This window comes from Diabrotica undecimpunctata, chromosome 1, assembly GCF_040954645.1.
Source record: "Diabrotica undecimpunctata isolate CICGRU chromosome 1, icDiaUnde3, whole genome shotgun sequence".
NCBI classification, from domain to species: Eukaryota; Metazoa; Arthropoda; class Insecta; order Coleoptera; family Chrysomelidae; genus Diabrotica; species Diabrotica undecimpunctata.
The window spans coordinates 202633101-202647388 of NC_092803.1; the positions used below are offsets into that span (position 1 = coordinate 202633101).

The 14288-nt window shown below is 33.1% G+C and overlaps 1 protein-coding gene across 1 annotated transcript in view; it reads right to left on the reverse strand.

The window, feature by feature from the left end:
• The window catches only part of LOC140437111 (uncharacterized), a 106156-nt gene that overhangs the window by 36869 nt on the left and 54999 nt on the right, over positions 1–14288 (reverse strand). The window contains exons 17-22 of the mRNA XM_072526439.1: positions 12058–12310; positions 9951–10115; positions 7978–8106; positions 3803–4130; positions 3501–3730; positions 2067–2279 (exon numbers count right to left, since the gene is read on the reverse strand). Of these exons, the coding sequence (XP_072382540.1) occupies positions 2067–2279; positions 3501–3730; positions 3803–4130; positions 7978–8106; positions 9951–10115; positions 12058–12310 (1318 nt within the window). The remainder of the gene's footprint in view (positions 1–2066; positions 2280–3500; positions 3731–3802; positions 4131–7977; positions 8107–9950; positions 10116–12057; positions 12311–14288) is intronic.

The following is a 14288-nucleotide window of genomic DNA, read 5'->3' on the forward strand; positions in this document are numbered from 1 at the left end:
ACTTTATTTTATAAATTGTTACATTTTACTAATTTCTAGTATTTGCCTGCATTTTTTCACAGTTTTCTTCCAGTGCTTTATTCCATTTAAATAGGAATAAGCCACAATTAAAGGTCAAAATAAGTTTATTGACGTTTCAATTTCCACTTCGGAAATCGTTCTCAAAATACAAATATTAGTAATAATTTACTAATGTTTATTTTACAATAAACTTACTTTAATCTTTAATTGTGGCTCATTCCCATTTAAATAGTAATTACTTTAAAATGGTACATGAAAATAGCTTCAGAACAATATTGCTTTATACCATTATTTTTTTAGTAGTTAAGTAACGTTGAGGAACCTGATGACGGACTGAAATTGTAGTACATGAAACTGCTCGTCCAGCTTATAATAATACTAATTGTGAGTTTCTTTTTGTTTTATCTAACATTTTCATAACTCTGATAAGTTTACATGGTAACACCATTATTTTTCATTACTTCAGTTGTTGTCTATTTACTTCATCTTAGTCCTGTATTAAATCAAGGACGTCCGTGTACCAAGGACCAAGGATTTGGTCCATTGTTGACTTACCTCTTCTGTTTAACTTTTTTCTCTGTGTAAAAATGTGATACTCTATGTCTAGAAGCTCAAATTTTTTACATCAAATTTGATCTCTTTTGGTGATCATGATACTAACTATCAAATCTCTCAATGGACAGAAATTTTTTAAAGAACTATTTAATAAAGCATAGTAAATGTAAGCTAAAGAGATCGTACGAGCAAAGAGAGAAGGAGAGACCAAAGAGAAGTGGAGAAGAGACAAATACAATGATGGATCGACCACAGAAAAGATGTATCGACGACGTTAGCTCAAGATAAATCAACATGAACACAAACTGCCTAAAAATGTGATATTCTATGTCTAGAAGCTCAAATTTTTTACATCAAATTTGATCTCTTTTGGTGATCATGATACTAACTAACAAATCTCTCAATAGACAGAACGTTTTTAAAGAACTATTTAGTAAAGCATAGTAAATGTAAGCTAAAGAGATCGTATGAGCAAAGAAAGAAAGAGAGACCAAAGAGAAGTGGACAAGAGACAAATACAATGATGGATCGACCACAAAAAAGATGTATCGACGACGTTAGCTCAAGATAAATCAACATGAACACAAAGAAGGGCCTATACACAGCAGTGAACCAAAAGAGGCTGCAGAAGAAGAAGAAATAAGGGTGTATTCTTACCTTGGTTCAATCCCCTGATATTTTTTCTTGTTTCCATATATTTTTAATAATTTAAATATGTGCAGATTTTCTTTTACAGCCTTTTCCATTTCTGCCGATATTTTTTGTATAATACCTGAACTTTTATATTATTTTTATATTCTTTCGTTATTATATTTTGTTTTATGGATACTTTGAATAATACACCGTCTTCTTTGATTTTAAGGATTGCTACTATCTCTTTGTCAATTCTTCATTTTTCCTGCCTTGAGTTTATATTTTGTGGAGTTATTCACAGCCCTCATTTCATGTCTATTTTTTTTTTATTTTTAAGTTTGTGATGCGATATCTTGACAATTTTGCCTTCCCCTTTAGCTTCCTTAGCTTGGTTTCTCATTATTCAGGTTCACTTTACTGCTTCTTATAGATAATTTTAAACTCTGTGGTTCGGAAATAGTCCATTTTAGAGACTGGTTTATACCTGTTTTCTGTATGTGTACAAAATTTTTGTAAACTTCTTAATGTGCAATCTGCATAAGATTTGATGACAATGTAAAGTTTTTTCTTCTATTTCCCTGCGACACTTGCTCAAAAAAAGGTCTCTGAAGTCTACTTTTGAGATAAAAGGCTGCATTAACTAGTAATCACTGGGAGCAAGGTCTTAACAGTACTGTGACTGCAGAAGAAGGTATAATTATGTATTTCTTAATATTACTTGATTATTTAATCTATTAAAAAAATCCAATAAATTACACAATCAAAAGCAAGGTTTAAATTTATTACAAAAGTAATACAATAGTATGCATTTATAAAACGTTAAACAATTATCAATAAATATTATTGACTAATTAAAAGTTTTCGCCTGGTGTAAGGACTCGATTATTAAATTGAATAATTACGTTCCTGACTCTCATGTTCGGTGTAAGGAACTGCTGAAGAGTATCAACGCCTGCTCTTGGTTGTCTATCAAACGGATAACCCATAGATCGACGATCGGGATACAGTTTATCTTTAATGCCACAAAAGCTTCCCGCATCACCCGGTTGTCCAACAACGTCTTGATCAATCTAAAATTACAATAATAATAATAATAAAATCATGGTTCATACACTTAAAGTTAAATTAAGATATTGAAGAGGACTTAGGAGATTGGAATTCAAGAATAGAACCGAGGAATGGTATGGGGACTTTAGGATGAAAAACCCTAAATAGAATTAAATTAAAAAAAGATGTTTTGCATAACAAACAATTAAAAATAGGAAATACGTCCTGGTACCAAAATCTTGATGTTACATATACATCTGTAGTAGAAGATAGAAGTGCTAAAAGCATTATATATTTTATAGTATACGCAGAAAATACGAGTCTGATAAAAGCTAAATTAAACAAAACAAAAATCATGAAGAAAGTAAGAACTATACTAAGATGAGACTAAGAAAACTAGAAAATAGCAAAAAATATTGACTTGAAGCTAATGAAAAATTTAAAAGAACAGAATAAATAAAACAAAGTGGAACTTTGAAGATCAATGGAAAGAATATAAAAGAATTCTAATAGAATATGCAAAAAGTATCAGGAGATATTTGATGTATCTCTTGATACATCAAGCTCCTGGTAAATTAAAAAGACTAATAATGAGACGAAGAAAACTAGAAAATACCAAAAAATATTGACTTGAAGCTAATGAAAAAATTAAAAGAACAGAAGAAATAAAACAAAGTGGAATTTAGAAGAGCAATGAAAAGAATTTAAAAGAACTCTAATCGAATATGCAAAAATTATTAGGAGATATTTGATGTATCTCCTGGTACATCAAGCTCCTGACACATGAAGCTCCTGATACATTTAAAATAATTGGGATAGTGTTGTTCCTTTTGCTTTAATTTTTTAAAAATTCTTATATTGTTTTTAGATCCTTCATTTTGTCACCTCTTTCGATAAATATTCTTTATTTTCTTGGAAGCACCAATTACTTTGAATAAGAAAGTAAGAATTTTCTAATGATTTATTCCTATCTTTGTTTAACTTTTTTCATAACTGTTCTATATTTCAAACAGTTTCTCAAGTCATATTTGTTTTAAGTCTTTGGCTTCGTATCGCAGTTGCCAAGAATATGGTTACTATTTGCAACTGTTCTTCTGTAACTTTATGACTATTCCATTTATATACTTGCCTGGTGCCAATCACATACTATTCTTTATGTTTTAATTTTGATCTTATGATTGACAGCTCTATAATTATATTAATTATTACATCATACATTTTTTAAGGGCTTTTTTATTACTTACTCTATCGTTAGCATAGTCCGAAACCATAACAAACAATTCCGCTTCAAAGCGATCATTTCCTTTCGGTATCAACATATTTTCGGGCCACCCACATCCACAAAGATTGAATCTAGCCAAAGCATCTCCTCCACTTGGTCTACTGGTATTCAAGTTTCGGTAAGTTCTCTCAAACGGAATGGTCACTGAAGATAGGCTTGAGTCTCTGGATATTGCGTTACTTCCAGGTTTTACTAAAATTTAAAAAGATCTTTTACAGCATTTCAATAACAACAATAATAATAATTGTATTTTATCATACTTACGATTGACTCTAAATTTATCCAACTCGATAAACATATTCTTTTGATTTCTGAAAAGCCATGGGTTCCTTCTTTCGTCAAACCTAGGAGCCATGAAGATTCGACAAGTCCCAACAGTTGGACGGTTGGTGGCATTGTTGACAGTTATTTTGTAGGTGAATGGTCGGTGTTGTAAATGTGTAAATCTTACAAGAACAGCTCCGCGCGGTTGGAAGTCCAAGCCTCTTGAGAGATCCAAATCGGATTGTTGCCAGTATGTTTGAAGTGTATTAACAGGGGCACCCTGTGTTTGGACTTGAACGTCTTGGACGGTAACGTTAGCAAAATTCAACTATAAACAAAAATGGTCATTAAAATAAACATATCTTAATTAATTTACAAAAGATGGTTTTTTAATTTATTAATTTAGTTTTCCTAAAGCAGGAATAAATTTTTGTTTTTCCTCAACATTACACTGTTAGCTTAGCTACAGATTTACTGGATTAATTAATTAATCTCCTGTTTATTTTTATTTGGCAAGGCTTCAGGACTAGTGGACAAAAATGAATTTTTTTTATTGTATTTAAAGTATAAAATGCCTTAAAACTCCAAACTCCAAACTACGATTTTATATTGGTCTGTAAAGATAGCTCTCCAAGCTCCAAACCAAACTTTATTAGAGAACTTGAATATACTTGACAGAGAGGCATGAAAAGCATTGCTTGTTCAATGAGTACCAACATTAAACAAAGTTTCAGATCTGATGTTCCTAGTAAGAACATATATTCCAATTGCTGAAGTACGGCCATGAAATCAAACCTATTATTAAGGGTTTGGCCAAAATAAATTGCCCTAAACGACAAATAAATGAAGACGTTTATGGGGGACCTTTTCAATATTGTTATGAGTAGTAAAATAAGGTGACCATGCTATGAATTGGTCAGACCGATGCACAATACAGCAATTTAATAGAATGAACACATGAACACATGGCGATTCAATAACCTTTGATCATTTGTCACTACTAGTTAAAACTGACTTAAACTCTCTCCACAAACCATCATTGCTACCTAGAGGCAAGATTATCGTAAAGCTAATTGGGAACTATTCCAAAAACACCTATCGTAACTTCCCTGAGTTAGGTAACCTGTCAGCAATCGACCAAATTGACACAGAGATTGTCATGTGTTTACGCGTCACTAAATCCTCGCCAAACCAACGCCATTATGGAAACAGAAAGGAAAATCCTCAGAAAGTGTATGAGAAAATGTGCAGATTATCCGTCAGCACCAATTCACCAAATTGCGAATATACCACCAATAAAGGACAGAGTCCGATCTCTCAGCAAAAGATACGTCTTCTGCACAATAGCTGGCTCCAACAACAGAGCTAAGCAAACTCTAAGGACTCCTTGCCACCGCTGAGAGTACATACTCACCAGGATCCCCCAAACAAAAGTTCCATTCGCTCAAGCCAAGCTTTTACACTTTGTTGGTAATGGACTTCCTAGTGGGTATTACGACATCCTTGAAGTTACCTATCTCAAATATCGCAAGTAAACTAACTACATTCCAAAAACGCTAATTTAGAGCCGTTCGTAGTATGGCTGGTAACACCGGAGATATCTTCTGCTCATGGCTTGGTTGGTTAGTCTATATGCTTTCTCATAGTGCTCCTTTTCTTCATCACCACCAACAAAGCCCCCGTTCTATAGCTGCATACTACTCCAAAAACACTCACTCATAACTAACGTTACTCGCCTCCCTCAAAAGCTCCCGCAAAAAAAAGGAGCAGCCCCTCCTTGAAAAAGCGCAAGCTTAAACAAGGCACTAACGCTCAGATCTGATATAAAAGGCACACCTTTTTAATTTTAATTTGTTTTCCGTTGTACGTTATCATGAATGAGTCCTAAAAACTGTCATTAAAATAAGTTGCGTTGAAGTTTAGTTATCTTGGTGCGTCTACCCCCACATTTTGACTATACAGGGTGAGTCATGAGGAACTTTACATACTTCTACCATATATAGAGTCCCTCAGGGAGCATATCATGTGGCCACTAAAAAATGTCAACTCCTCTTCTTTATTAATTAACAGGATGATTTGTGTAATTGACCATTTATTTCATTTTACTGTAGTGTTTATACGGCTCATTTGATTTTTTAAATTTTTGCATGATACAGTACACTACTATCAAGCATTCGACTGGTATTAGCTAAACTAAAAAATTCCAGGACTGGCTTTGGAAAAATTAATTTAGGGATTCGTATTAAATATTACACCCTGTATATATATTTTTTAAAATGCAATAAGTGATTTTCAAACTACATAAATAGCCAATGAAAACGACATATGCGACAATGTTGTCGCACTTTTATTAAATTTTTAGTGAACGATCAAATCTTACCAAAAATAGAACAACCATAATGAAGTATCAAATTATAAGGTATTAATTTAAACAAATGTTATAAATTTCAAACATTTTAATTAAAATGAGTTCCTACAACATAATCTAATACGTAGAAAATTAACATCTTTACTGTCACTTTGTATTATCTCTACGATAGAATCAATTGTTTTTTAATTTTAAATTTTTACACATAGATCGTATTGGGGCATTATTTTCGATAAATAATAAATTAAATTGATTAAAAAGTCAAACCTCTTGTATGTGTTAGTTTTTGTTGATTGTAAATGATTAAAATTTTATGTCAAATAATAATACATTGCATCAACTGTACTAAATAAAAAGAAATCTAAAAAAGTTTAAAATGAAGGTTGGCGTTGACCGTTTGACGTTTCTTGATATTTTATACCCATTGTCATTATTATCATTATCAATTGTTATTTATGTGTACAAGAATACATATTTCTTCTGTCATATCTACGTTAAGTACATTGTGTTAGTTTTGGTAGAGCTTTTGTTACTTTCGTTCAAAATGCCACATCAGTTTTCGACCACAGAATATGCAGACATAATATTTGTTTATGGATTCTGTAATGGGAATGGTAGGGCTGCTAGTAGAGAATATCGCAGGAGATTTCCTAATCGTCGAACTCCCAGTCATCCAACATTTGGGTCAGTTTTTAATTATTTGCGAGAAAATGGCACTTTTCCTAGTGGAACAACAGAGCGACATGTAGATGAAGCGCAGGAAGATGACATTATGGACGCCGTTACTATGAACCCTACAATAAGCACTAGACAAGTAAGTCGAGAACTCAATGTTACTCAATCAAAAGTAAGTAGAGTCTTACAAAAAAATAATCTATACCCATATCACATTCAAATGGTTCAGCGACTACGTGCTGGAGATGAGATCGATAGGTTGGAATTTTGTAGATGGATTAATAATAATCGACCAACGCTATACAGGACACTATTTACAGATGAAGCCCAATTTACCAGAGACGGGATAAATAATTCACGAAATTTGTTTAAATTAATTACCTTATAATTTGATACTTCATTATGGTTGTTCTATTTTTGGTAAGATTTGATCGTTCACTAAAAATTTAGTGCGACAACATTGTCGCATATGTCGTTTTCATTGGCTATTTATGTAGTTTGAAAATCACTTATTGCATTTTAAAAAAAATATATACAGGGTGTAATATTTAATACGAATCCCTAAATTAATTTTTCCAAAGCCAGTCCTGGAATTTTTTAGTTTAGCTAATACCAGTCGAATGCTTGATAGTAGTGCACTGTATCATGCGAAAATTAAAAAAATCAAATGAGCCGTATAAACACTACAGTAAAATGAAATAAATGGTCAATTACACAAATCACCCTGTTAATTAATAAAGAAGAGGAGTTGACATTTTTTAGTGGCCACATGATATGCTCCCTGAGGGACTCTACATATGGTAGAAGTATGTAAAGTTCCTCATGACTCACCCTGTATATCAACAGACTTTTGATGTGAGATAACATGGCCTCAAATTGGTTTGCTTCTAATATATTTGATGAACAAATCTCCATTTTCCTCGCATTATGTTGCATAAACTCTGAATTATAAGCTACAAGACGCTGCCCTTTTGTTCTGACCTTTAATATAATGAAAGAAGCAAACTGTCTGGCTGGCAATTTTTTTCTTCTTTCATTATATAATTTAAATACCTCATTGTATGTGTTTTATTGTTGTAATTATTATTGTGAAGGAGTAAATAATAAAACTACATATAATTAGAATACTTACTTGATCGACTGTGTAGCGAGGCAATCTGTCCTTTAGATTTTGGAATATGTCATCCATGTACGCATGCCAGCGGTAGAAAAATGGATCTCGCATAGCAGTTGAAGAGTCTCCTATTACAGCAAATGACTCCTACAATAACAATGTATGACAATTAAAATATATCACATATAAAAACAGAAGAGAACGATGACGAACAGAAACTGAGTATTAGAAAATACAAGAAGTTTCTCTAATAAACTAAAATCACAATAGTCCACGCGGTATCTGTTTTGAGTTGGGTGTAAAGCATATAATCGCTTTTTTGCATAAATCACTCCAAAATATCAACAAAAATGATAATTTACCTAGTTGTGAGTTGTAAAAGGTTGTCTTAAGTTTTTATTAAAGAAAAAATGAAAAGAATTTAAAAAATTCTTTTTTTGCATGCTTTTTTGATGCTTTTTTCGCATCATCAATCAGCCCTGAGTTGTCCATTGTTGAACATAGGCCTCCTCTAGACTTTTCCATCTGCTTCTGTTCTGCGCCTCTGCTATCCAATTGGTCACGATTCTTTTGAGATCGTCGGTCCATCGCGTTGGGGGTCTTCCTCGGCTTCGCTTGTCAGCCCGTGGTCTCCACTCAAGCAATTTTTTTGTCCAACTGTTGTCTTTCATTCTTGCAACATGTCCTGCCCATCTCCATTTTTTTCTCCAAAAGAGAACTTTTTAACACAGTAAAAGTTAGACCATCATACCTAGGCCACATACTGAGAAATAATAAGTACCAATATGCCCAACTTATAGTGAAAGGAAAAATAGAGGGAAAGAGAGGCCTAGGAAAGAAAAGACTATCGTGGCTCAGAAACATCCGACAATGGACAGGGCTAAATTTTGAACAGCTAATAAGAACAGCTGAAGATAGAGAAGAGTTTAAAATTGTAGTAGCCAACCTCCATTGAGGAGAGGGCACTTTAAGAAGAAGATGCTGTACAAAATTAATCTAAAACTAGTAGTTCTTTAGATATATGCAAAAAAAAGGAAACATATCAAATTTTTTTAATTTTATTCATATTTTGTTTATTAAAAAGTTAAAGCCCACATTTTATAACTCATAGTGAAATTATCATTTTTAGTGATATTTTGAAGCGATTTATGGAAAAAAACTGTGATTATAAATGCTTCACACCAAAAAATTGTTCTTTTAAACAGATACCGCAACAGATAGTTCGCAAAATTCGTGACCGAAAACGTATGACCCATAGTCTCAATAGTAAAATAGCAATGACGTTACAAAAATTCTTACCGCGTAAATCTAGTATATTCAAATAATAGACTGGATTTACGGCACAAGATCTGGAGTAGGTACTGGAGACAACTGATGGAAGAATATAGCAACAGGCTATGTAATGATTATGATGTTAATAATGATGATAGTCAACCGTGTTATGTCATCGAATGCCATAGTCTGTGGACTAGTACGCATTTCGATGCGCATCGCCCCGCCTCGAATTTTCCCATTGGCTCTTGACCTGGAAATCCCTATTTATCGCTCGGACAGCGCATATAAATATTGGCGATTTTCAGGTCAGTCCCTCACGGGCTCTCCGAGAGCTTAGTGCTCTCGGGGTTCTGCTTCCTGCATTTATTTACCATACTCTGTGGCTGAGAATTGTTTCAACTTAATTTGGTGTTTTATTTCGACGAAGAAATTGTCATATAAGAAATATCTTGCCTTTTTCAAGGCAAGACACCGAAGATAAATATTTTCCAAGTCCATAACCCGAAAATGGACTTAAGTAGGGAAGCTCTCGACAGTATATTCGAAGCCCTCTACAGAGCACCCGGAGACAACAGAAGGTGGTTAGACCTTTATTTGTTCCCCCGAGGTGACAGTTATTCTAACCTTCAAATTGTTTTGGTAAATTTGGCAAGAACTAGAATAAAGGCAGAAAAGCGTTGTCGAATAGTTTAAATCAACAATATTTAATAACTTACTAAATGTCTGTGATCAGGATCATGAACGTAGGAAGCCATAGTATGACCCATATTATGCAAATCACCGTAATAGTCTCGATCTGGGGAGAGAATGCTAGATTCTACCATGTTACCCAAAATGTCGATTCCTTCGTATTCGGTTAATTCGACTGGCTTGCGATTCTCCTGAAAATTAAGTATAATAAAGATATATAATATAATAAACATTGTAAGATATATTTATTTTAATTAACCAAATAATATATGATAATAATTAGACCTAGGCAAATATGCAAAAAAAGTGAAAAATATGCACGTAAATATGCACTAATTTACCCAACAGTATGCATTAAATATACATTTTTTTAGAAAATATACATAAAATATGCATTTTTTTAGAAAATATGCATACTATCAATAGAAACATACATAAATATGTAAAATCCTTAGATATTTGCATAAAATATGCATTTTGCATATTTACCAAAATATAATAATGATAAATAATATATAGGTCGTAAAAAAATTGTGTTTAGTTATTTTATATAGTTTTGTTCACTCCCTATATGAAATTTATGTTGTTTAAGGTATTTAGCAGATTAAATCACAACTTCTGGCACATATTTTAATCTTCTGTGATTAACTCTTTTTAGTCCCTATTTTGCAGCAACCAAAAAATACACTTCAGTATCAGCAAAGAATATGACGCATATAGAAGAATCTTTCACTGTTATTTTTTAGCGTCGGCAAAGGTTATACACTAAACAATCAGAAGTTGATCATGATTTTAGTTCCTTATTTATACCACTAGGGAGCGGTCATGTCAGCGCTATTACTGCGTCTAAAATAAAAAAGAGTGGGGCAACAAATGCAACTTTAGATATTTTTATATCTAGATGGCGCGTGGTCGTAGAATAGCATTAATTTTTTGTGTTTTATAAAAATTTTTCAAGAAAATAAAATATTATTTTAACTTTTAATAAATGAATATTTTTAGAAATAATATTATGATTCAAACTTTTAAATTAAATATGTACAAATCTACAAATAAAATAATTAAAGTCGCTTCTTATAAACTATAAATAAAATTAATTAAAAGTAAATCACCAAGAGAGAAAGATCAAAAAATTTAAAGTTGTTTCAATGGCTGCTGAGACATGGACCATAGCAAATCCCAAGTAAACCAAATCAGCAACACCCTAGGATAAAAAGAAACTTCGGGAGAATGTCATCAACCCCCTCGTAACAAAGTTGATAAGAAACCAAGGAGCTCTAAGGTATTCAGAATGGTGGCAGCACACAGACACCATCCCGATACTCAACTAGATCGGGCTCAAGCAAATTTGGTCATTAACAAACTGGAGCAAGCACTTAATGAGGTTCCTATCGGTGGTCAAAATGGACTTCTGCAATTCCATAAAACATCTTTTGGTGAAGGGACCCTGTGTGTGAACTGTGTTAACGAGTACACAAAAAAATTATCGACTGAAGTGTTAGCCCTCACTCGCGTCCCCTAGAAAGAGCTTAATAAAGAAACCATCAGGTTCCATCTAAAGAGGCTAAATTTTTCAAAACGTTTCGTAAATTTTTGGGCAGAAAAACGGTATAATAAAAAGTTACGTGAAGGTTTTTCGTAGTGTTGGAACAAACCTATTTTTAATTCAAAGTTATAAAGTTTTATTTACATGTAATATAAAAATAAATATGTTGAATATTGTAAATTTCATAACTTTAAAAAAAAATCTAAAGTTTTAAAATTAAATCTTTAACAATTTAATATATTAAAAATAAAGGTTTTATTGTGTAAAAAAACAAAAAAAGGCAGTTTGCAAATCAATGGAGTCGAAATTTGATTAAGCGTGGATGCATAAGTGAAATAAATAGCTCCGTTCATACTCTTTTCCCACTTCCCCGTAACTATATCTTTCATGATGGTTTTATGTCGACGGCCACGGTTTGAGTTTATACAGTCGCCCTCTTAAGAATTGTTTTGAAGTATAGTAACCGTAACCAAATCGCCCATTTGAACTATTCTTCTATATGCGTCTATATTCTTTGGTATCAGATTATACCCTACACAATTCCATTATGGAATTCTTAATCTTATACGAGTAGAAAAGAAACTTACATCTCTGGCGAATCCAGAATGAATGGCATCGAATAGTCTATCCCTCCAACGCTTCATCTCGTCTATATCGACATAAATCTGGTCAACTTCTCGTCGTAAATTTTGCCAACGCATATTCGGCACTCTAGCAGGATAACTTCGGTTTGCGACCAAACTGTCTAGCTTCGGAAAATATCCCTCGGGAATGGGGTCATTAAAATTGGTAAATCTTTCCACTCGTTTCATTCCATTGGAAAGACGTTCAAAATTATATCTATATAAAAATAGAAAGTTAGTATAGCTAGATGTTTGATTGGAAAGCAATTATACATAACAATAAATAAAAACTACAACTAAGGCACAGAATTTACATATATTTCACATTTACAATTTAAGTTAATGTGTATAATGTTAATTTCGCAAATAATGGTAACAGGTTTGTTATTTTAATGGACAATGCATTGCATTACTCCCGTAAAGAGAGATTTTTTAACAATTTCTGGAATAAAGCTCCAATTAAGGAATGACTAGTGGAAAGAGACATTTTTTTCGATTAGTGCTATTTGATTATTCCATATTGCAGAAGATCGAGAAGCCTTCGCAATGGTGAACGCCAACGTTGATGATTCTTATATGGCACGGGAAGAAGAAGAAGCTATTTGATATCCGAGCTATTAGAAGCAGCGCGTGATTTTAAAGATCAATATGATAAGTATACTTATATACATATTTACGATCAAAAAACTAAAACTGCAATACTTGGGACACATTACAAGAGGCGAAAGATATGAACTGCTTCGAATAATTATGCAAGGGAAAATAGCAGGAAAAAGGTCCATAGGAAGAAGACGAAACTCCTGGATAAAGAATCTACGGGAATGGTATAGCTGTAGCAACAACGAATTGTTTCGGTCAGCAGTTTCGAAAATACGTATAGCCCTGATGATCGCCAACCTTCGGAACGAAGATGGCACTTGAAGAAGAAGATGATAAGTATGACCTTGATAAATATGTTACATAACATAATGTTTCTATTTTAAAGCTTCCTCCATATCATTGCGAACTAAATCTTATAGAAATGGTGGGAACTAAGTTAAGTGATAAGTACAACTTTTAAAAACGAAGAGGTGCCCCAGTTGATAGCACGCGTAACAAAGCAAAATTCAAGCAATTATGTCGCTCATGTTGTTGAGAAATGACTGACTAGTTAATTATACACGCGAACACAGGGGAGAGTAACCAAAGCGAATCTGACATCTCAGATGTAGAGGGCGATATTAGATAACTGAATATCTGTGACTTTGATTATTCTATAACCAATGAAATGTATTTATCAGTTCAATCAGGGTACAAGCTTCTTGGATATTGCACTGGGTGCACAGGAATCGAGTATTTTTTGTATTTTTCTGTTGGAAAGCTTTTCGATAGCTTATGAAAAGTTTTAATAGAAATGTGCAAACCGTTTGGATTTCACAACTGTCCAAAATGTAAAAACTGTCACTTTTCAAACGTCAATTACTTAAAAAGCAATTGAACTTGGATATAGGAGACACGAATTCTATTACCTATAGATTTTTTTTTAAATATAGTTTTTCAAAAATCGATCGATGCAGTTCCAGGAGGTCCCACCCTGTATAGCTATCAAAAAAAGTAATTTAAAATACATTTGTAGTTTAATAAAGCATACAATTTTTTAGTCGTAATACAGCCTGTACAGATATTTGGGCGGTTCTGTACGTGACCACTACTTATACCTGTTTGCTGCCAAGCATATGGCGTGAAATCTGGCAAATACATATACCTATCTTAACCGTACTGCACTCTCAGTGTGACTTTAACCAAAAAAGTCTACAGTAACGGAACTAAGCAAACGAGAGCTAAAGATGGACACAGGGATGGTGTGGAACAAACCCTCACAGCATACGTAGGGTGAATCTATTATAGTGTAGAAAATAATAAATAAAGAATAACACCTAACATTGATGAATGTTAGTGAAATAAAGTTATGTAAGAACAACCGAAAAATAGAACAAGTGGAGACATACACATACCTTGGAACCACAGTCAACACAAAATGGGACCAGTCAACAGAAATAAGATTACCAATTGAAAAAGCGCGAAACGCGTTCAACAATATGTAAAAGTGGTTCACAAGCAAAATCTCAATCGAACTAAAATTAAGACTGGTCAAGTGTTATGTCTTCCCGGTCTTGTTCTATGGAGCAGAGGCATGGACCACAACGGAAGCCACC